Below are 24,569 nucleotides of genomic sequence, written 5' to 3'. Positions count from 1 at the left end.
CTTGACCACGTCTCGACCAAGAGACGTTTTCTGTCTGAAGACGAAATTATGTTCCCTCTCAGTGTTGTTAGTGTTTTTGCATTTGTGGCTGATGGTCGATAAAAAAGTGTGGGACATTGCTGCTGCAGACGGAGCTTCATGTCCTGACTTCTGCATGTGGTATGGTTCAGGTTTTTAAAAGAAAAAAAAGGGACCGGGGTTATGGGAACGACTGTAAAATATTGATAAAGTAAACGCTCTGCATCATGCTTTAGGTCACAGGAAAACTATGTCAGTATTAACCACGCGATGTGGGTGCCTAAACATTCAACAACAACAAAAAAAAGTTGAGCAGCAGCTGGGAGTGAACACATTTCACAACCCGGATAATATGTTAAGCACATGTTGTTAAGACACATAAAAAACTGGCCCGGAGAGTTTTCTTGTAAACACTTTGTTTTTCCACTGTCCGTATCTGAGCGGGTGAATGTTTTTTCCTTCCTCATAAAACTTGGGGGGGGGGGGGGGAGAGACAACCTATACTGCTTACATCCATGTGTCTCCGCTCAGTTGGTGCGTTGCACTGTTTTTACCCCGGAATGGGGTAAAAACAGTGTGTATGAACTTAGTCATCCTCGCTAAACACATCGCTCTGCAGCGCTAACGGTCCGACACGTCACGGGGTAACTGTGCATGAAGATTTCCACTGTTGGCGGTAAAAAAGGGGGAGATTTTTTTCGCAGCTTCAATGTTCAACCATGAGGTGCTGGTTGGACACCGTCTGCAGAGACGATCTGACTCCGTCGCTGCTTACGGTGTCCAACTCGCCGCTCCTCCTGGACCTCCTCAAAGAGATAGGAAACTGGAACGCTCCTCTTTAATCTGCAGCCACCGTTGGCGTGGCTCATTACTCCGCCAGACCGGGTTTTTTTTGGCCCGGGGCGAAAGACGGAGGACACCTTCCTTTTCCCTCCCGCCTCACGCCAGCCCGCAGCTCCGCCGCCTCACTCGGAGACCGTCAGCAAAAAGCGGCGTGTGTTCTTTTTCACAGCAGTGTGTATGCAGCGAGGGCCCCGCTGCTTATTACTTTGCAGCTGTTTACTGCTCTCAGACAATCTCCAGCATCAGCACCTGGGAGCTGCCTCTAAGTGCATCACTCAGGAGCAAGAGTTGCTAATGGAAGCGGCGGCGGCGGCGGCGGCGGCGGCGGCGGCGGCGGCGGCGGCGGCGGCGGCGGCCGCTCTCCGCGCCCACACCTGTGATTGCGCAGTATCTCAGTTTGCTTCTCTGCTTGGCCCGAAGAGGGAACAGTGCAGAGCTCGACAGCGAGACGGCGAAGAGCCGTGCGATATACTGTTTACTTCATGTGGGCTATCAGCGGGGCTGGAGCAGGCCGTATTCCCTGCAGTTTCCCGCTTAATAGCGTTATTGAGTTTCCCCTTTTCCTCTGACAGTGGCAGACATTAAAATGTGGCGTGAAGAAGAGAGGCACCTATGCGTTGACGTTTTAAAGACGGCGCATGTTCTTAATTTTGATCAGTTATGGAAAAGTTCTCATTCGATCTTCACTTTAGTCTGCAGTGACAGCGAACCCTAACCCTGACTGAAGGGAAACACAGCATCTAAAATCCTTTAAAAAGTGTAAAATAATGGAAAATACGTGACATTGTTACACCGTCACGTACCTCGACTGCTTCCTGTCCTCTTGCCGCTCTGTGCTTTGCCTCGTCCCCTCCCTCTGTTTCCCTCCCCGTAAGGCACGAGGTGAACTCGCTTCCTCCGTCCGATCGCTCGCGTAGACGGGAGCGCTGTGTGAGCGTAATTGTTGACACACTTGCCGTGTACCGCGCACGTCACTGGAGTATTAGTACCTCAGGGGACGCACCACAGAACTCTGAGCATGCAGAGCTTCAGGATTCTGTCAAATAAAAAAAAGGCCATGTGAGGCACCCATGATGGATGTGTGAAAGCGCATTTAGAAAAATGAAAAGTGACCAGATTGGTAGTTTTTAATATTGCGACGTATGTGGTCGTTTTTAAAGACTGCAGACCACGCACATAACGTCAAGCGGTAACGCTGGTAAGTCTGTCAAGTTTTGTGTATTTCAATGGATTTGCTTTTATTCTGTAAAAGTAATTGTACTGGTGCTCCGTCATGCCATCCAGACAAACAATGCGCTGAGGTGAGAAGTGTCTGTGGCGTACCTCCAGACACCAGTAGTGGAGCTATTTTAGAAAACGCTCCATCTGGTCGTATGAGTTGGAGGACCTGCTGCAGTATTTTAAGACCTGGCCGAACACCATTACTCTGCCCGAACATTGTCTCACCTACTAGTATTCACACTCCAGCCAACCTCTGCGAGGCCTGGTTGTTGCCTGCACCAGTTCCCTTTACATGCCGTAGTTTTACTTTGTTCTTTGTATACCTGGACCCCTGGATTCCCCCTTTGCCTCCAGTTTGTTTTAAAATAGAATTCTGTGTTTTAGTCAAGTTTCTCCCTGCAGTATTTTCCTGTACAGCGCTATTATTGTTTGTATTAAACACTTCACTCTGTGTTTGATACTGTGTTGACTGTGGGCCACCGCCCATTGAGTCGTATGAAACAGAAAAAAAATTGAAAACTTACTCATTTCCATTTCCTCATTGCACTCCCGAACCGTTTACAACCGACAGTCTGTGTTGGTTCCTTTTGAGCGCGTGACCATGGTCGTTCCCTGAACCCAACCATTACTGTAACCACGGCAACGAAAGCCCCGCGACCTCAACTAGTACCGAGTACAAGCTCCGGTGTCCCTGTGTCAGTCGGTTGTCGGTAATTTGATTACTTGCAAAATTTGGTTTGAGAATTTGCACCGAAAAAAAACACACAAAAAAAAACATCAAACGGCCCCTGATTTACTCTATAATCTCGTTGCCCTGTCTCGTGATTGATTGCTGTGTCAAAATGTTTCATTATCATTACTGTGGTTCAAATTTTGCTCACACGCTGCATTAAATAGAGTTGTGTTTGCTGAAATGACCACAAACTACTGACACACAGCAAACATTGTGCCAGATGGGAACCAGCCACTGAGCAGTATTTGGTTTCAGGGTCTTCTGTTTTTAACTATAGTGAAGCTGCAGGCGGGCGGACAGTACTGGATGGAAGCAACAGGGACTCGCCAGCAAATGTTTTGACCCCAACCGGGTGAATGTTGTCTTAGAAGGTGAACTGAATTGAATGGTAAATGGACAGTATTCATATAGCACTGTTATCGTCTTGTAGAAAGCTTTACAGCACTGGACAGTTTTCTTCTATCGCATTTAAAAACAGCACGGAGTAGCCACAAGAGGCCAGTTACACGTCGGCATGCAGACTGCAGGGTACGCTGGGATCGAACCGCCGGCCTTTTTGGGGTAGCGGACTACCGACTCTACCCCCCGGAGCCACAGCCGCCCTAAGTCTACTCATGACCTCAGTTCAGGCTAAAAGGGAAACACAGTTAGTTTTGTGCTGTGGACTTCCTAGAGGCACATAAACAAATGAATTGTCAAAAGTTACATTATATTTTTTAGTTGCTGCCGAGTCAGGCTCCAAAAACATAACGTGACCAAAAGCGTCAGTTTTTATCAGACCCTCTCTCTGCACGTCTGTCAAATTCCACACCTGGTTTGTGACACTGCGGTTTTTCTGTTAAACATTTTCTAGTATACAAACCACAACTGAGATGAATTTAATGACACCATCGGGGTTATTTTTGTCAGATGCGATGAAACTGCTTCAGTAGCCGTCACACAACTGCTACTGGCTGGAGTTGTGCTCAGTAGTTTCCCTAGAACATTAGCACAGACAACCAGTCCAGTGAAGTGTAAATATTTCTTTTTACCAAATATGCAGGCAAAGGCGCTGCAGCAGTCTTATCTGATGAGAGAGATTATGTGAGGGTCAAACCTTTCCTTCCTCAGCGTCCGGTGACTCCGTCAGACTCCGCTAAAAATCCCCGGAGGACACTTGAAATTGAGGGCATCACTCCCGCAAGTGTAAAAGCTTGTTTCACACCGCAATGCACAACAAATAGGCACTCTGTCACTGGCGAGCTGCGCGCCCCGGCAAACTGGGATTCGCACGATTCCCCGTCGCGCAGTGCCTCTTTCACACCACCTTTGCACCTTACAGTTAAATTATGATTTATGACTCATGATGGAGACCTCTGGGAGTATAAACACCCTGAAAAGAAGGAACTGGTTGCTTTTGCCCCCAGGGGGAAGTGTTATTACTTTTGCTGAGTCATGAATAATGGATGGCGTTGCTGAATAATCCCTGGGTGATAACTACCCCGATCAGCATGGAGGAAACGGCTGAAAATAGAAGCCTGCCCAAAAAAAAGAAGGATGACCTCTTTTATGGGCTCAAAAGCTCGATGCAGCAGCCCTTCTCCCCACTGATAAACCCCAACCATTCCCTCCACCGGTTGTGACATCACCGCCCTTTTACACACACACACACACACACACAACATCCATTTTTTAGTTTGCAAATCCATCCACCTTGACAAAGTGTGCTCCGCCAGCATGCAGGGGTCCGGCTAGACATGTGGAGGATTGCTATAGCAACAGCGACAACGGGATGGTTTATGTTGGCTGGCGAATCTGCCTCCTATCTGCTGCATAGATGGATATCGGTAACATCTCTTAGGTAAGTGATTGTATTACAGTGGCTGACGGGACTAAAGCACATCTATTTTCAAAGCGAGGTACCTTGGATTGTGTTGGGGAGCTGAATAAGAAGCGGATCCAGGAGCAGCAGCAGCAGCAGCAGCAGCAGCATCAGCTGCGGAACAACTGCTCCCCCACATGACAGGAGGTGGCACTGCGTGTCTCCAGCCATCCACGCTCCCGCTGAAGAGCTGCTCGCTCATGAGGACACACCTACGCATCAGATGTAATTCAGCATGCTCCCACAAAAAAAAAGCAAACCTGCACACACACACACAAACACTCCCCCACACGGAAAAATCCACACATGTTACTCATGTCCACAACAATAATGAAAAAAGACATCATAATAAAAAAAAAACGGTCCTTCCCTCCCCTTCTCTTGTCACTTGCAACTACTGTCTGGACCTCCATGAAGGACGAGGTCGCAGCCATTCTCAGCAAAGTGCCAACGGAGTGGTAGGTCGATGCGACGGCCTGCAGCGGAGTTCAGAAATCTGCACAGTGTAAATGAACGTTGAGACAACCGCCATACAGCTGCTAGTGTGAATTAAAGACGTCCGGTCGGGCGGGCACGGTGGTGCGGTGGTCAGCACTGTCACCTCACAGTGAGAGGGTTCCTGGTTTCGGCCTTTCTGTGTGGAGTTTGAATGTTCTCCCCATTCTCCGCCGGGTTCTCTGGCTTCCTCCCACAGTCCAAAGACATCCGGATTATGGTTAGGCCCCATGACATTCAACGGATAAAGCCGTATTGATAATTGATGGATGGTTGTCTTTCATTGTGTCCTAGAATTAGATCCTGTAATACAAAGGCACACGCATGTACATGCCCCTTATATCACAGTCCACACCAGCTAGTGGCTCTGTTTCAAACACACAAATAAAAACCGGTGTAACGGCAGTCAATTTTTCATCACGGTTAACCGGATTTTAAAAGGTGTCATTTTCTGTACCAGTAAGGATCAACATCACTTGGCGTAACGCCTTAAAAATCTCCTTTAAAGTCAACTACTACTAATGTGCATTGAACAAATAACAGTTAGTAGTAAAAAAAAAATAATTGAATTGAGTGAAATTCAAGAATTAAAATGGTAAAATTCACGACAAAATCTTAAACAAACGTTATTCCCTCTGCGGGCCCTCTGGGGCCCATCTGCTGAATGGCAATTCCCTGCCCTGCAACGAGGCAAATGTTTATTTTAAAGTCGCAGCTTAAACTTGTATATACAGCGCTGGTGATAAAGTGAAGGCAAGATGAATCATTTGATCCGATGCAGTTATTTTCATTTTGCTGCGTGACATTTTGGAGCGCTCCATCAAAAGCATTCATTTTGCCGACTGTGAATCTGTCACAAAATCAAATCACGGTCTGTAATATCTAAACGGAAAGAAATGTACACGTCGTAGCAAACGGGGAGGTGGGAGCACGACTTTTTTTTCCCCTCAGCGGGTTTCATGAATCCATACAGTTGCTTTGTGACGGCTAATTAGAGACAGCATTCCTCTCGGCAGACACGAAAATATGTCAGAAATTGTTCCGCTGTTAACAACAAGGTTTTTCAGGTCGAACCCCGCTTTACATTCTTGTCAGCCTTTTGCTGGCACGCGTGCACAAACAGTTCGTGCCGTTGGTGATATATCGACTTCCGGGGTAGAACCATATCACGTCAAGGAAAACTACAACACTGAGCAGTGCCTTGACTTAAACAGAATGGTGGTCTGACCTTTTCAGATCAGATACAGAATAGAAGTAAGGTGGTGGGAAAAGGCATAGTTTTTTTCCCCATGTTCCTCCCCTCTTCTCCCCGTGTCCCTCCTGCTGCCAACCAGAGGTCCACTGTTTTTTTCCTCCTTATTCCTGGTTATTCTCCTTCTTGTTCTATGCACGATCCAGTTGTCTGTTCTCGCCTGTCTTCTCCTCAGCCTGGTGGTCCAACACCTGCCCACTTAATTAAATTTAATTCAAGTTTACCGCGTCAGCCCGCCTTGTGTCTGCGTTCGGGTCCTCGCGCCGCCCGCGCTGTCTCCAGCAGCTAATTGTAACAGAGCGGCTGCTCTGCTCCGACACAATACTGTCAAAACTCAGCGACGACTCTTGAACTCTTGAAATATTCTCATTGGATTAGTTTCCTTTGGTTTAGGGGATTGGAAAAGAGCTAACTCCTACAACAGTAGATCTGTGACATTTTGTCACATTGGCACACTGATTATTAAAGGTGCACCAAAAAAAGAAAAGAAATGCACATCTGGGGCATATATTAATATGTCTAGCAAGCATTGAATTTGCATTTTTTTCTCCCTTTCTGTCCTCCACCATGCTGGTGTCTCGCGTGATTGACGAACCGCTCAGAGTGGGCGTCACAAATGTCACAGCCCGTGGGCACTTTGACGCATCCCGATCACCTGTAAATATCGCTGTAGCCGCGGCAACCGTGTCACCAAGTACATGTTACTTGGCACATGCACTCGGTGACAAAGATGCTTTGGTCGGAACGCAAGCCTGAAATTCCGACTGCGCGGATGAATGCGTTACAAACAAACAGCATGTGAGCAAATAAGAGACGAAATGAGAGGCTGGCAGGCGGCAGAATTCGCTCTCATTATAACATTAAATGATGACATTGATGTGTGGCGAGGACACCCCCCTCTTTTTGGTTGGATTCCAGTGAGAGATAACACAGTGGGCTTTTGAATATACCAACTGCAACAAGCCTCAATTTGTGGATAGACACAACATTTGAATTAGTCTCTTTTTGTGCGTCTGTATGTCGAGCTCTAAGGATTTTTAAGGACGTTATAATGTCCAGCAAACAGAATTACTTTCAAGACTATTCAACGAGTCTTCAGACACGGAAAATGAGTGTAGTCGAGTCGTATCCAACAACCCACAAAGGCTAAACCATCTACAAACGTGGGCCCCCCTGGAGGGAGATCATTGAGGCAACCACTGGGTCCCAGAGAGTCCAACTTGCAGGGGGTTCCTCTCAGAGACGGTGCTGCAAAATAGTAGGCAATACTTTACCTCTGCTTCCTGTAACGAGAGCGGATTACACATAGTGCTTTGATTTCTTATTTTTGGAAATCTTAGAGAAGCAGGACGTCTCCGAGTTGCGAAACATGGAGGGTCGGTTCACTCCCGTGTTGTGTGAAAACGGGTGCTAGAGAAATAAAAGTCTGACATTCATACCTCCAAGTGTTGTGATTAGGCATCAGCGTGCACGCCGAGGGGAAAGAGCTTTGACTGAATACTGATATTTCCCCGCATGACACCCTTATGGCAAGAGACCCTCTCAGATGACGATCGCAAAGGCATTGGGAGTTCCACCCCGCGGAGGAAAATAACTGCGTTCAGCCGCATTCAGCTCCCCGCAGAAAAGCAGTCTTTAAGGCTGCTTTATAATCGAAGGGTTTTCCAAGTGACACCGCTGCAATTGCTGAGAGATTACCAACCACCCCCCCCCCCCCCCTCCCCAAATCCCCTGCCTGTTTGTTGGTAGAACGCATTAATTGGTGACTCTGATTTTTTTCTTTCCTTTTTTTCTTTTTTTATTAAAGGCCAATATGAGGCAGGAATCTGATACAATCTAGCCACCGCTTATTTCCCAGCTGAGCCGCTAATACAAAACGGTCCTGTTGACCGCAGCTACTGGAGGCCACGGTAGGAAATCCGCCATAAGGCACATATACATCTAATGTTATCTAATATGACCAGTGTCTATGCTACGCACTGTAACCTTAGAAAATCCAACTTGGCAATTATCTCACCTCCAGACTCACCCTTCCAACCCGCTCCGCAGGGTAAATTGAATAAGTTGAGAACTTGAGCGACTCAATGTGAACTTCTGTAAGTCGCTAAATAATAACAGTCAGTGTGACGGGAGTCTGAAAGCCGGGCAGTGCCCGGGGAGGCCGCCAGGAGCCTTTCATATATCACAGCGACAGGATCAGTTTAGTAGCAGCTGCTGCATTAGTGCAGTTCAAAAGAGGGAGAAACCCTCAAGAGTTGTGAATGTAATCGTGTTCTGTGTGAGCGTGGCAAGGAAGACGTTGCGGAACTTGATTCCTGTGATGCTCAGAGAATTAAGACGTGGTTAAAAAGCTCCAGAACGAGCGTGTACATGTATACCTTAAGTTGAGATTGTTCTATTTTGTTTTTTTCTGATGCTGTTCTGTCAAGCCCAACTTTGAAGCCAGCATGGAGACTTCTTCTTCCTCACATCTGTCCAACCAGGAATAAAGAACAATAAAATAAATACATAAATGTCATTTCAATCCCCCTCGCTTGTGGAATGCACTCCCTTTGCATTCCCATCTTAATAAATGTATAGAAAAGGTAAAATGACAGGAAACTTTTTGTAAACTTACAGTATGGAAATCATTTACTCTGGCTTTTTGCTCAGTTCCTTATTTCTTATTTAATTGTTATTTCATTTGCTTAACTTTAACTACTTGTATATTCTTTTCACGTTACCATGTTTTCTTTAACATTTCCATCCTGGGCCCCTTGGTTTTTTCTTCTTCTATTGTTTTCAAATGATCGCATGTTGTTTTACATTTTGTATTTATGTCTACATATACATGAGATTATTTACTGTCGAACTACTGTTTCTAGGATTAAGAATGAGCTGTCCCACTCGAGGCAGGTTTGTTTTTCAGACATGAGCGGCGACTTTGTTCTTCTCTGACTTTTTCATGCATTTATGAACCAAACCTCAACTGATTCGATGAATCGAGCGTGAGCTACATCGGCGCTTTAGATCGAAATCAAATGAACAGATGAGACACATGAAAGAAAAACAGCCGTGTAGTACGCCTGATCTAAGCCTGAACGTTTCCTGCGGAACTGTGGGGAAAAAGGGATCTGTGGAACTGCTCGGCGTGTGCATTTCAATAAGCTCTGTAATGTACGGCCACGTGTCGTCGCTAATTATGCAAGGCCTCCCCGCCTCAGCGGTTCCAGGCCGACTGTGATCAATGGAATTATCAGGAGAGCGTTCCGCTTTGACCAGGGGGCTAAACAAAACAGCGGAATGCCTAATGTCAGTCTGTGGATGTCTCTCTTGGTACTGATCATTCTTTGCACACCGTGCTCTGAGGGGGTCTCACCGCACGCTCCCGTGTCGTGATCGAGCACTGAAGTTTTGAAAAACAGAATGCCTCGCAGCCTCCCGCTTACAATCAGTTTATATGCTGTTCAAATTAGTCAGGACATGGCATCCGTCTCCTTAGAGACTCGCCTGCCCCGCAGCATATACGAGCACGACATGTTGTTGTGTGTGTTATTTGTGACACACGGGGGAGGGGGAGGGGGGGGGGGGGGGGGGACACTAGAGAAATGTGACAGTGGCAGGGTGGAGACGAAACAAGTCGCGCTCCCGGGGGTTTATCTTAAATAAGATTTGGACAGCTCAGACAGCGGGGACATGCTGACGGGGAACAAATAATGTCGCCACGCAATTGTTGGGAATCTCACCTGTAGCGAGGCAATCTTCAAATGACTCGGCCTCCCAGCCCTGAAAATGACACCTGGATTTCAGGGCTCAACCCCGGCAGGAGCTCACTTGTTTTACGTGCGAGCACAGCGTCAGAATTCAAAAAACAATGGTGAGCGTGATCAGTTAGTGGTGTGAAAAAGAATTTTAAAAGAGATGATCAAACAAATGTGGTGATTCAAGAGTTCAAATTCTTTTTTTCTTCTTCTCATGCACCTGCAAAGGCCTGATTGGCTCATCATTTTTTCTCGACCTTCATCTAGTTTCCAAATTCTCATCCTGTTCAGAAATTTTTTTTTTCTACTGTAGCGAATTCCCTTTTTTCCCCATCCACGTTTTGTTATAGCCACTGATGTATAGCCACACTCAGCTGTATATGAGTAAATCTCAGCTTTGATGTATCTGACTCGATTGAACACCCATTGACCAAAATTGTTAGCTATCCAGATCAATGCCTTTCATGCACTTTTTCAGAGGACAGAACCGTGTTTTATGTTCGAAAACGCCCTCTGAAGCACAATTTTTATATCAAGTTTTCTGGAGTGCTCCTTAAATATTGATAGTCCAATAACTAGAATCGTGAGGGCGCGATAGATGCAATATCAATTACAGCAGCAAGCAGCAAATACCTGGGCCCTCACACCCCCTCATGCTCACGTTGGGACGTATGGCCACCGATTGGAGGTGCACATGATCAGTATAAAATATCCATTTTCCTGTGATCCAGCAGTTTGCGCTATGACTATGAATGAATGTTGTCATGTAGATGTTTTCAGGCTGGGGCTCACCACGCCACTGGACACGTCACCCTTCAAAGAAAAACCCAATCTTTGACTGTCTGTTCATTGTGGAGCTGTCCAGATTGATTTTGAATTTGGTATGATTCATTTTGTTCCACTAAATTACCACAATTCTCAAAACCAACTTCTTATTAAGTTAAGGCTTTGACTCCAAGTGACTTCTTTTTTTTTGTACATTTGGGCATGATACATGCCACAGAGCCTGGTATTAAAGGGTCTCGGTCAAGACATTTGGCGACGCCCATTAGTAAGACCCTATTTCAGACATCACCTTCCACCGTGACTGATGCGTGTGGCAGTTTCCGTGAGTTTGGCCCGTCAAAAACGCATCATTAAAGGAGAAAAATGAAAAGAGAAATAAAGTATAATGTCTGCATTACAACAGGTTCCTTGCATCCAAGCACCGCTTGTGGGCCTAAATATTGTTGTGTTAAACTGAATTTTTAAAATGCTTCTCTCGAAACAGAGAGATAAAAGATGTGCGCCTTTTATCCCCTCTTCAAGTGTTACACCGATTCTTTTCAGAATGGTGAATAGTGAGCGCAGTTCTTCCAGACGAAGACCAGACGTGAAGTGTAAAAACAGATGAAGCTCGCGTGAATCCCGTATCGAGCTCGGCGTTATAGTCATTGATTGTAAGGAGAGCCTGGAGATTGCGCTGTGGCGTGACGCAACGTCACGTGGGCGCGGAACAAAGGCAAGACGAGAATGTGCTACATGATACAAAAGGCCCTGCTGTCTGTTTCTCTCAATTCAGGGATGGATTTTCAGCTTTTATTTTTGGAGCGCAAGATAAATATTTAATCAGTCTGAAAAAACGCCACAGTGTGAAGATAGGGCCTTGTCACCGCCTTCAAGGTTCGGCAAGTAGCAATAATTTATGACCGTCCTATCAGATGTTTGTAATTTTACCAATAAAAGTAGGGACAGTGTGAGTTTCTTAAAGAAACAATTCTTCAATGTAACTTTCAGACATGAGGAACTTATTGTCCAATTGGACCCCTTTTTTCCATCTAGTTTTAATACGTGATCTGTATCTGACTCATTTTTGGGGGTCAGGAAGAAGACATGGTAATGCAGGTTGTAAATGGAGTCTGTCTTCTATGAAGATACTGTGCGGTATGTGCTCACGTCAAGTCAAGCGGGGCCTGACCTGTTGAGGCTAAAAGTGGACGATACCAGCGCGGAAGCGACATCTCTCGTTAACTGTACACCTGATCTCAGAACAGCCCCCCTGTCCCAGAAAGGATCCGATGCTGCCACTTTTATAGCATCAAACTAATTAAAACCCAGACTTTACAGAAACTCCTGAAGCTCCCATAGCGCTCTCCACTGAAATGGCTCTGCACTCGCTCAAAAAGGGTTATCAAGTTAAAAAAAAAATATCTCTAAATCAAACCGACACATTTATCCAACAGGATTGCCATCTGATTGTGATATTGAAGAAAAGTGCACCTTTACTAAACCAGTACTCTTCCCTGCGCCCTTCCGAAAGTGCATGTCTGATGCCATTTTACAGCAGCCCATTTTTGACAGAAACATAATCTGGGAGTGCACAGATTCATCCTGGGTCAGGGATGGAGGCATGCTCCTTCAAGCTCACAGTGGTACAGTTGAGCCAAAGTGGTGCGGAATGGAGGTGAGGCGAGGCTCCAACTGTTTTGGAGAAAACTCCCAAATCCCCGCAATAATTTAGCATATGTAAAGTGGCCTGGTTGTACTGGGTCATGGTTTCCTAATGAGCATTTCCAAACAAGGGAATGTTGTCCACACCCACAAACTAACCTGTGTACTGTCTTTTTTTTTTGTGCTGTGTCCAAATGGAGAGTTAAGATGCCGCTGCAGACTTGTAGTTGGGTGAGAAGTTGTCCAATTACGCCGACACCCCAAAACTTTTGGCCCTTTTCTCGCAAGTAAACTTGTCCAATTGCAGAAAGCGATTGAGTTTCAACTGGGCCTGAATGTGATATGGAACACTGTTTGATTTTTTTCTTTTCTTCCTCCCCTGCCTCAGCATCCGTTCCAAGAATCACAATCGCTGTTTTCCCTCCTTCCTCCTCCTGAAGGATATCCAATCTTCCCTTCCTTAAATAGTTTGTCCTCCATTTTACCAGAGGAGACACGGTGAGATTTCATAAATTGCCTGAGCTGACGAGCTCTGCCGCCTTATTCCCGTGATCGATGCAATCCTGCCCTTTTTGCACATCGGCTGCCGCTGGGTGTTAACGTCCTCACGCGGGCCCGACACTACAGTAATTCAACTTGGGCTGCTCGTTGTGTATTATTGTGGGAAATCAACTTTCTCCGTTTGTCCGTCAGTAGCTTGACTTTGAATCGTCTCACGGGAGCCGAGGTTGGCGATGAAATGCCTCTTAGCGCTGAGCTGACGTCATGATGAATCGTGTTCCAGCGAGTCGAGTGATCCTCTTGTCCTCACACTCTGCCATGCAGATCTGCGGAGATATGACGGGTACATGTTTGCATGGTGTTGATGTGATTTGTCCTAATGGCCTTTCAGTAAAGCCCTCACCTCTCTCCATTCTCACATGTCACATGCAGTCTGTTTCTGGGGTTTTTTCCCCCACCACATCCTCACTCCCGCGTATCCTTCCATCTCTCTCCGCTCTGCTTTCAATTTCACTCCTTGATTTCTCCTCGACCTACAGGAACCGTTTGATCTTTTGAACAGATTTACTTTATCTGCATGACCTCGCAACGTCCCTCCGACGGCCCCTCTATGACGGTATAGGGGGCTGGGGTGGGGTGGGGGAGCATTCTCCTCTATCCGCCCACAATAAAAAGCCTTTGGGCCCTTATCAGCTAAGCCGAGGCCTGAGAAGTATAATTACCCCCCGTTTACATACAGTCACAGAAACGTGGAGCTCAGTCCTCACAGTGGGTGTGACTCAGATAATGTCCCCCTCCATCATTTTTTCTGAAAGTCCCTCTTGATTCTGACTTTGCTCTGGATAATTAGTGCGTTATCCGAGATTGGACTTCTGAATTTCTGGACTCTGGGATGAAAGCATGAGACACGTGCTCTCTGTCTCTCCTTCCCTCTCTCTCTCAGCCACAGGCTCAGGCTTTCCGCCGAATAACCACCATCTCTTTAATCGAGGGAAATAATTTAATCACAGCTGAACTCCAAAGCATCGTGAGCTCGACCTCCGCTGGTACTTGAACAATGTCGAAGGAGTCGAGCAAAATGTCGTCCTCGCGCTCCCGATTTAAAAGAGCAGGCGAGGCCGCATCGCCTCAGAAGCGACATTCAGAAACAACTTTCGTTTAATTTCATTTTCGATTCACTTTTATTTGTAAAGTGCCAGAACCCAACATCCACAGACAAGGCACTTAACATGGTCTAAGGTCGAGACCGTACAACGTTCTAGAGAAAACCAAACATTTCCCTCAATGAGCAAGCACTTGGTGACGTTCAGGAGAGAGGGAGAGAGAGAGAGAGAGGGAAAGTCTTTAGTGCATCATGGGAGCTCTCCAACAGTCTTGTTCTATAGCCGCATAAATGAGGGATGGTTCAAAGTTCACCTGAACCGCCCCTACTACCTTCATGCTTTCCTGAGAAGATGTCGGCCTGTACACAAAAGGTATCGCCGTGGGAAGAGATTTGAACGACGTGCCGAACGACAGTCAATCGACCAGCGATTAATTATGGTTTGATTCATTAAAGTTGACCATTATTTGATTGCACTTAATTACAATGCACTACGGTGATGGTGCTATGATTTCTGCAGCCTGTCCACAGCTGTGGGGGAAAAGCCTGTTTGTGGCCCGTGTGAGGAGACGGCTTGAGAGGATGTAAAGCAATATATTGCAACAGTTTTCTTTTTTTTTTAAATCTACCTAATTAGTGTTTTGTGTGAATATTCAACACTATGTAGATATATTTTCATACAGAATTAGTGTTCACCGTTTTCAGAGTGGAGAAGCCGCCTTTGTGCGACCGGTTCTGCATTATGAGACTCTGAAGTTTCCTCTGACACTCAAACTGATGAAACCGTTTGAGGTGAGTCAGCAGCTCCTGGAGGCTTAGTGAGGCAGGCTTTATGAACTGTTAAATAATCTGCTCCCAACAATATTCTGCAGTGTTTCTCTGCTCAGATAATATATCATACAAGTAATAACAAGACACTTACCTGTCGTGACTGTCAGCACCCTGCACCCTGGGGAATTTTCCCCATGATAATCGATTTCTTTTGCGGCTTATAGTGGTATATAATAACTTCAATTTTATTACTCAAATACACAGCTGTCTTTGCAAAAATCTCTGACATTACGGAGGTCCGAAATGTATGGATGTATCACAGGCAAACAATAAAATTATAGTCACAGTAAATTGCTGCACAATTTTACATGCAAATGCATTGAATTAAGGAAATTAAAGATCTAACATGCATTCGAATTAACCAACAAAACATTAACAGAGCCCCGCTGTTTATTTTTGCCTTTGTCACATCAACCCCAGATGCGACTAGAGGAATCATTTGCTCCACTCACTCGAGTTGAAATAATTGAACTCGAGCAAAAAAGATAAAAGAATAAGCACAAATGTTCCAGCGACCAAACTCAGTTACTCGCGCGTCCGGTGTGAACACATTGTCTCGGGAAGGTAGCTTGACAAACACATCGTTTCTTTCATGTTTCGTGCCGTTGACAAAAGTTGGGGCTTGTCATGAAGAGTGGGGAGCACTTTTTTAAAAGTTTGTGCAACCTGGTACCTGTTGTCTCACCTTTCACCGATGAGATCAGTTATGATATCGCACACAGTACTATATGCATGTGCAGAGGAAACACTTGATTATTGTTTTCCCAAGCAATAAGAGGTAGTGTAGCAGGCACACAAGGAGATAACATTGTGCTTAATCACCTCGCATCGGTATGAGTTGTCTAAATGTCTTGACTAAAGCGTGATTTTTCATATTTATTCAATTACCATGCACCGTAATTCATAGATGAAATATGAATAGTTTCTCCTCTCTGCTTATCAAGGTGAAGGGATCTCTGAGCATGACTTACTGTTTCAGATGCGGTTGAGACATGAAAAGGGTAAGTCACCGTCATCTGCTTTGTCACCGGAGCGTGTCATTATCAGTCAATGGTGAATATTTTCAGGATTATCATAGGAGTGATGTTTTCGACATTTTTTCCTCTACTGTCAGCTCAGAGTAAATAATCCTAACACTCCCTCAGCCAGGGAGGGGTTGCAGCAAGGTGAGGATTTTCAGGAAGAGTGCAGGAGAGAGACTTTCAGCTGAGGAAAGACAGACGCCACATAATCACGCCATAGGGCGGGGCCTGAATTTAAAAAACTAATCTGCTAGCACTTTGGTCAGGAACAGGTACATTTTAGTCTGTTCCATTGTTTCATTGGTGCAGTTAACAAGTGGTGTCAAAGTCACCGCAGACCAGGTTTCTCAACACAAAGGCATCATAATTTGACACATTCCAAACACAAACCTTTCTGATGCATCAGAACGAAAAATCCAAACCCTCCAAGAGCTTTGTCCTCCCTCCATTATTTCAGCAGCTCACAAACACTGACGCCTCCTCTGGTGGAGTTCGGCCCTCCTTTTTTTTTTCACTCCAGAGCACATAACCCCCTCCCCCAAATCCACTTTAGGCTATACATAATCATAAGCAACATGAAGGAGCGGGAAATTTGTGCTGACGTGCCAGGAAAAGCGGGGGGCGAGAGCAAAACGCGGAGAATTCTGATGGCAAAGGGTCCATGGGAAATAAATGCTGACTGAAGTGGTAGCAGAGGAAGAATTGCACTCCAGGGACACGGCTTTAGGCGAGAAAGCAACAAAGTAGGGCTAATAATAAAAGTGCACTGGTTTAGTATTTGGGTTGTTATATGACAGGGCTATCAGACATCCTGTGGGAGGAGTTTCATTCTAACTTTTTGGGTTGTAAACTCTGTGTAGCCCGTCTGCTTTGTTCAAATCGCGTAAGTAGGATGATCTTTATCCTTTAGCAGTTTTTGGATTGTTTGATTATTAATTCTGCACAGGAATGACCTAACTGGCGCACCTTTTGAAGAATTCCTGGTCTGATGCGGAGAGACGGCACTCATCCAACTTTGGATGGTGCAACTCTCATTTGTAGAAACCTGACTCGGTTACCTAGACGATCAAACCCGTGACATTTCAGAGTTGGGACCAGGAAGCAGAGTTGCAGTCTTGCACGCTTCTCTGCACTTCTATTACAGCAGTTGCCCCCACAAAACCCCATAGAAACTATTTATGCCCCACGACCACCTCAACTATCTAAACCAAAGGTAAATAACAGAGGTGTAATTCACACAAATCTCATAAAGATCAACACAAAGCCCATAAATGAACCTAAGAATAGAACAATAAAATATGGATTATTTAATATTAGGTCCCATCCAAATCTTTGTTAGTGACTGATCTGATAACTGATCAGCACGTTGATTTATTCTGACTGAAATATTGGCTACAGCCAGAAGAATATGTTTGTTTAAATGAATCAACACCTCCCTCTTATAATAATACTCATATTCCTCGGACCACAGGCCGAGGACGAGGAGTAGCAGCAATCTACCAATCAGACTTATTGCTTAACCCTCGACCTAAACATAGTTTTAACTCATTTGAAGGCCTAACTCTTAGCCTCCTTCACCCAAGCTGGAAATGTCAAAAAACAGTTATTGTAGTCGTTGTATATCCACCACCAGGCCCTTACTCTGAATTAGTATCTGAATTTTCAGACTTTTTATCTGAGTTGGTGCGTAGCACAGATAAAGTTATTATAGTGGGTGATTTCAACATTCATGTGGATGTTGCCAACGACAGTCTTAGTTCTGCCTTTAATTCGCTCATAGACTCAATTGGTTTTACTCAACATGTAAACAAACCCACTCACTGTTTTAATCACACCCTCGACCTCGTTCTGACCTATGGCATAGACATTGACAATCTAATAGTATTTCCTCAAAATCCTCTGTCCGATCTCTACTTAGTTACATTTGAATTCTCCATTATTAACTTTACTGAATTTGGAAAAAAAGTTCTATTACAGCAGGTGTCTATCAGAAAACTCTGTTCGTAAATTCAAAGAAAAAGTTCCTTCGTTATTAACTCCACTGCCATGTGTCGATACAGTGCAGGATAGTTATCAAAACTTTACTCCCACACAAATTGATGATGTTGTTGATAGTGCAGCAGCCTCACTACGTTCCACACTTGACACTGTCGCCCCTCTGAAAAAGAACACAGTCAAACACAGGAGGATAGCTCCATGGTTTAACGCACAGACACATGCTTTAAAACAGACGTCACGTAGGTTAGAAAGGAATTGGCGTTCCAATAGTCTAGATGATTTTCACCTAGACTTGAAAAATTGTTTAATTACATATAAGAAAGCCCTCCGAAATGCCAGAACCAATTATTATTCTTCACTAATAGAGGAAAATAAAAAGAACCCCAGGTTCGTCTTCAGCACTGTAGCCAGGCTGACAGAGAGTAAAAGCTCAACTGAACAGTCTATTCCTCCAACTCTAAGTAGCAATGATTTCATGAGCTTCTTTACTAATAAGATTATTACCACCAGAGAAAAAATGTACCAGCTTCTTCCCACTAATAGCACAGACACACTGTCCAGTACAGTAGCTTCTGAACCAATAGTATTGCCTAATTTATATTTAGAATGCTTCTCCCCTATAGATCTGGCTGAGCTGACTTCACTTGTCACTTCATCCAAGTCTTCAACCTGTCTTTTAGATCCTATTCCATCAAGGCTATTTAAGGATGTATAACCTTTAATTAATAATTCCATATTAGATCAGATCAATGTATCTATATTGACAGGCTATGTACCAAAGGCCTTTAAGGTGGCAGTAGTTAAACCTCTGCTCAAACTAACTCTGCTTAGCTAACTATAGACCCATATCAAACCTCCCCTTTATCTCTAAAATCCTTGAAAAAACTGTTGCTAACCAGTTATGTGACTATTTACACAGGAATAGTCTGCTTGAAGACTTTCAGTCAGGTTTTAGAAAACATCATAGTACAGAAACAGCACTACTGAAGGTTACCAACGACCTTCTCATGGCCTCAGACAGTGGACATGTTTCTATTCTCTTCCTTTTAGATCTTAGTGCTGCATTTGATACCATCGATCACAAAATTCTGTTACAGAGACTAGAACACATTGGGATTAAAGGAACAGCACTAGAATGGTTTAAGTCCTACTTATCTGATAGATTTCAGTTTGTTAACGTTTATATGAAATTCATACAAAAGTGAGACATGGAGTACCACAAGGTTCTGTACTGGGACAGATACTTGTCACTTTATATATGCTTCCTTTATGCAATATTATAAGAAAACACCACATCAATTTCCATTGCTATGCTGATGATACCCAGCTGTATTTATCTATAAAGCCAGATGAAACTAATCAGGTAGACACATTTCAGGATTGTCTTAAAGACATAAAGGCCTGGATGACTTATAATTTTTTAAATTCTAAATTCAGAAAAAACTGAGGTCATTATACTCGGCCCTAAACACCTCAGAGAAACATTATCTGATCAAATAGTTACCTTGGATGGCATTACCCTGGCCTCCAGCTCTACTATGAGAAACCTTGGAGTTACCTTTGACCAGGACATGTCCTTTGACTCACACATAAAACAAGTCTCTGGGACAGCCTTCTTTCACCTGCGCAATATCAAGAACATTAGAAACATCCTATCTCAAAAGGATGCTGAAAAACTAGTCCATGCATTTGTTACTTCTAGACTGGACTACTGTAATTCATTACTGCTAGGATGCCCCAATAAGTCTGTGAAAAGCCTCCAGCTAATCCAAAATGCCGCAGCACGAGTTCTGACAGGAACTAGAAAAAGAGATCATATTTCTCCAGTGTTAGAATCTCTGCATTGGCTTCCTGTAAAATTCAGAATAGAATTCAAAATACTGCTCCTAACCTACAAAGCCCTTAATAATCAAGCTCCATCATATCTTATATAGCTCATAGTTTCATATTATCACAATAGATCACTTCGCTCTGTAAATGCAGGATTACTTGTGGTTCCCAGAGTCTGTAAAAGTAGAATGGGAGGCAGAGCCTTCAGCCACCAGGCTCCTCTCCTCTGGAACCATTTCCCAGTTTGTGTCAGGGAGGCAGATACCCTCTCTACATTTAGAGTTAAACTTAAAACCTTCCTCTTTGATAAAGCTTATAGTTAGAACTGCTCAGGTGTTTAATAAACCATTTCTTTATTATGCTGTTATAGGCCTAGACTGCTGGGGGAACTTATATCATGCTGGGAGCCTCTTTCTCCCTCTCCCGTTCTCTCCTTCTCCCTCTCTCTCTCTCTTTTTATCTCTCTCTCCTTCTCCCACATTTTTCGATCTCTCTCTCTCTCTCTCTCTCTCTCTGCCCCCATGTATCTACATGTATCCCACCCTCTTTCTGCCCACTTCTCCTCTCTTCCCCATTTCTCTGCTCACCCCAACCGGTCGAGACAGATGACCGCCCACAACTGAGTCTGGTTCTGTCAGAGATTTCTTCCTGTTAACAGGGAGTTTTTTCTCTCCACCGTCGCCAAGAGCTTTGCTCATTGTGGGATTTGTTGGGTTTTCCCTGTAATATTGTAATATTGACCTCATTATGTTAAGTTGAGACAATGTATGTTGTGATATGGCGCTATAAAAATAAAATTGAATTGAATTGAATTGACCTTTCACATGCTTCAATGTGTGTTTTATATCAAACAGGCCGTGGGTCTTACCTTGTACATAAGCATCTATATGGCAACAGACAGTTAGTTGGGCTCCTGTGCGTCTTCGAGTTTGTCATCGTCAAGAGGACAAATGAATTAAATTTCACGGGTCTGACATGCCATTGGAGACAGGAGTAGCTCCTCAAATGTAAAAACACAATAAGTCAACGTGCCACTACGACTCATGGTGTTTGGCGATGAGACTGTGATATCCGATGACAATCATCCCAAAGACTGAAGAATCAGCATGACATCCAAAAAACCACAATAGACAACAGTGACGGCTAGTGGAGATAATGGGTGTAATGTCCTCAAATCGTGGTTTTGAACCAAATTTGGTTCTCACAATCAGACACACACACACAAATGCTCACAAATGTACATTGTTTTTTACATTAACATGAAGCTAAATGAATTATATAGATGCTGAATATGTGCACATACGTATATTATACATAACAGATACAAAATCCAGAAATAACCTCCACCTTCCCGCCGACATGAGCCCTTATTTATTTTCCTGATTAGGAAAAATTGTCACGATTCTGCCCCTTGAACTCTGTCGACTCTTGAGAAGTCTTTGTTTTTCTTTATGGTCCGTTGTTCATGTTCTAATTACTTCTGAACTTTGATTTATTCAGTTAAGATTCCTTGTGTATACTTCTGTTTAGTGACCTTTGTTTCTTGTGTTTCCTGTCCTCTGTGCTTCCCTTTGTCTTGGTCAGTGTGTCTGTTGATTTCCCCGCCACAAGCTGTGAGTTTTCCCTCAGTCGGTTTGTTTGTGATTTTCCCCCCAGTCTGTCAGTGTTTCTTGGCTCCTGTGTTTGATACCTGTCCTGCTGAGGTTATCTGTTTGCGTTCCCACACCCGTGGACACCTTTTGCTGAACTTTGTTTTTGGACTTCGTAAGTTTGATTTCTTTGCAATTTATTAAAACATTTATCAGACTGCACTCTGCATGTGGGTCCTCTTCCTGCATCCCCCCTCGACAGAACGAACTGACAAAGACAAGGGGAAGCACAGAGATGATCATGGATTGCCAATGTAAACATCAAGAAATCATCAAAGAAAAGAGATTTCTGTTGATTTAACCTCTCTTCTGTGGCTGTTCTGTGTTTAATTTATTTCAAAGTAAACCTACACATGCCACTGTCATTTTTGTTCCCCTCTCCATAAGAGTTGTGGTTTTTTCCTTTGTTTACAACAGGTGAAAATGGCAATAACATATCAGCAGTTTTCTTTATTATAGTCCTATAATTTCATAAATGCAATAGGCTTTTTTATGTATGACTATATAACCTTTTAAGCCTTGTTATCTGATATTTCAAGGGTCAAATGTGTTCTGTGTGCTCCAGACTTTAATTTTATTTGGTGGGAGAGGGGAGCGGGGTTTTATTTTGAAATGCGCTTTTATTTTGCGAACGCAAAAGCGGAAAAGGTATGCTCGACTCCGGTGCTCCGTCCGTGAGCGGTGCTAAAAAGGAAGCCTCGAGTGTAATCATCGGCAGTTGTGTGTTTTATGTTGTTTTGGCGACCGGTAACGAGGGTTTCAGCTGTGCACCTGGTTCTCTTAAGCTCAAAGTCGTCAACGTGAGCTAACGCCAGAGGGATTTTCGGAGTTCGGACCATAGATGTACTAATAACACCGATTCGGACTGTTGACACGGTACGTCCTCTCTACTCTTCCCCCTCGCTGGTGTGCGACGTAAGCTGGCGAAAGGTTCCTGCTCCGGCGGATGGTTAACAGAGGCAACGCCAAGAAATGTTTTTGTAAACTTATTGAGCATGCGTTGTTTTTAACGGACATGGTGGCATATGTCTTCATGTACGCGCTTACGACGTCCACAGAAGTGTATGACACGATTGTTCCCATTCGCATATTCATATAGTTGAAATATGGACAGACGGATCACTCCCGCACATTCAATTCAATCTTATTTCTATAGCACCACATCACAACATACAATCATCTCAAGGCACGTTACATAGTGAGGTATATTATAGATATATGTTATTAACTATATATAAGCATCAGAAGCAGATATGGTTATTCTAACTTAGAACTTTTTTTGATGATCTGATCTGCAAACAGACATCAAAAGCACAAGTAATCACAGTACCAACATGTAGACTGTGTGTATTGGAGTCTTACGAGAGTCTAAGCGAACCCCGGGTCCCCACGCCGTTTCTATGGGATTGATTCTTGTGTGTATGTATGTATGAGAATTGCATTGTTTACATGATTTATTTATTTATTTATTACTATTGACTTAGAAATGACTTCTCCAACTGTCAAACACGGTTAGAAACAAGGATGAATTATTCAGCCTTACCGCATAATACGATTCCACCGAAGGTATTTAGCAAACGCCTTCAGACCCTAATCCATTTCTTCTTTTACTTTTACCTCGTTATTGTTGGATGCTCAAAATGAAGTGGAATCAAAATGTAATGCATCGTGTCTGACTGAGGTGTCCTGTCTACGTAGGGGAACCGGAGATGGCGGTCCTGAATCTGTCCTTTGCTGCATGTGGTTTCTTGGGGATCTACCACTTGGGTGCTGTGGGGGCCATTCTCCGCCACGGGGACAAGCTGCTGGGCTCCCTCAGGGCCTGCGCCGGGGCCTCGGCCGGGGCCCTGGTGGCTGCTGTAATGATCACGGCTCCTGACAAGCTGGAGGTAGGGTGTCCACCTCCCTATTTGTTCCATGACGAGAAGAAGAGCTTAACAAAATTAGGGGATGGGGGGACAGATTTTTTTATCCCTTAAGGTCCCCAAACAAAAGCAGTATGGAATTATAACATTTATAGAAATGTTGTTACTTTAACAGGTGCCAGGTTCTGTTCTGAGTGCAAATGTGAATGTGGCTTCATTGATTTAGTAAACCATGGTTCACTGAGCGAGGTATGATCTGTGTTTGTTATCTCGTCTTCCAGCAGTGTAAAGAGTTCACCCACAGGTTTGCCAACAGTGTGAGAGGACAGCCGTTTGGAGCGGTCACACCGGGATACGACTTCATGCTCACACTACGGTACAGTGATTACTCAGCAACTACCACCCGAGCGCTGATGTAGAGCTGAGTTGTAGCAAAATATCCGATCCGTATTAGTGATGATGTGAAAAATTCATGCAAAACACTTAATGATATGCATCGTGATGCCTCCTGTATTGCGGTTTGAACTAAATGCCAGTTGATGAGCAGGGCGCACTCAGGACAGTGGAGCGTCTCACTTACACAACAGGGTTGTAGGGTTGTCAGGATACCAAAATTTAGACTTCGCTACGATTGTATGAAAAAAAAAAACAATACTAACAACCAGCACAATACAGTAAAGTCAAATACTGATCGCATACCAACATTATTAATACTATTCTTGAATGTTTAAGTATTATTATTTTCTCTATTGTTTCATTTCACTTGCGAACACAGTATAGTGGTCACAGTGGGTGACCACTGTGACCACTATACTGTGGGTGACCACTGTGACCACAGTCTGAGTTTTAGAAAAGTACCAGCGTGTTGCTGCGGTCACAGAAAAGTTGATTCAATGAGGGATAAGTTATGCTACTTTAGCCGTAACGTGTGACTAGATACGCATAATAACCATTTTGGTTTTCCTCGCATGCCAACATGCATGAGGACGTGTGATAGTACACTGAAGAGTAGGGTAGAGCCACAAAGCATTTGTTACCACAACTACAGAAACTGAGCTATATCTAGATATCTTTTTTCATGACGACATCCTCACCTAGTCATTTGAACACATCAGATTAGTTTAACAGACGGATTGATTTTGTGCCAAAACTAAACAATGTCAATTATTAAAGCAAAC

General features: G+C 44.1%; 1 protein-coding gene across 3 annotated transcripts in view; it reads left to right on the top strand.

The window, feature by feature from the left end:
• The window catches only part of pnpla4 (patatin-like phospholipase domain containing 4), a 60,498-nt gene that overhangs the window by 32,682 nt on the left and 3,247 nt on the right, over positions 1–24,569 (top strand). The window contains exons 1-3 of one of the 3 annotated variants that reach the window (XM_035637712.2): positions 22,174–22,402; positions 23,225–23,415; positions 23,673–23,767. In XM_035637712.2, coding sequence (XP_035493605.1) covers positions 23,236–23,415; positions 23,673–23,767 — 275 coding nt within the window. In that variant the 5' untranslated portion in view covers positions 22,174–22,402; positions 23,225–23,235. Of the gene's footprint in view, positions 1–22,173; positions 22,403–23,224; positions 23,416–23,672; positions 23,768–24,569 lie in introns of those variants that run through there. The other 2 variants (XM_035637703.2, XM_035637694.2) reach the window with 2 other exon arrangements.

Source organism: Scophthalmus maximus, chromosome 1 (assembly GCF_022379125.1).
Source record: "Scophthalmus maximus strain ysfricsl-2021 chromosome 1, ASM2237912v1, whole genome shotgun sequence".
Lineage (NCBI taxonomy): Eukaryota > Metazoa > Chordata > Actinopteri > Pleuronectiformes > Scophthalmidae > Scophthalmus > Scophthalmus maximus.
The sequence above is the reverse complement of the archived record's forward strand: the minus strand, read 5'-3'. Positions and strand labels throughout refer to the sequence as shown.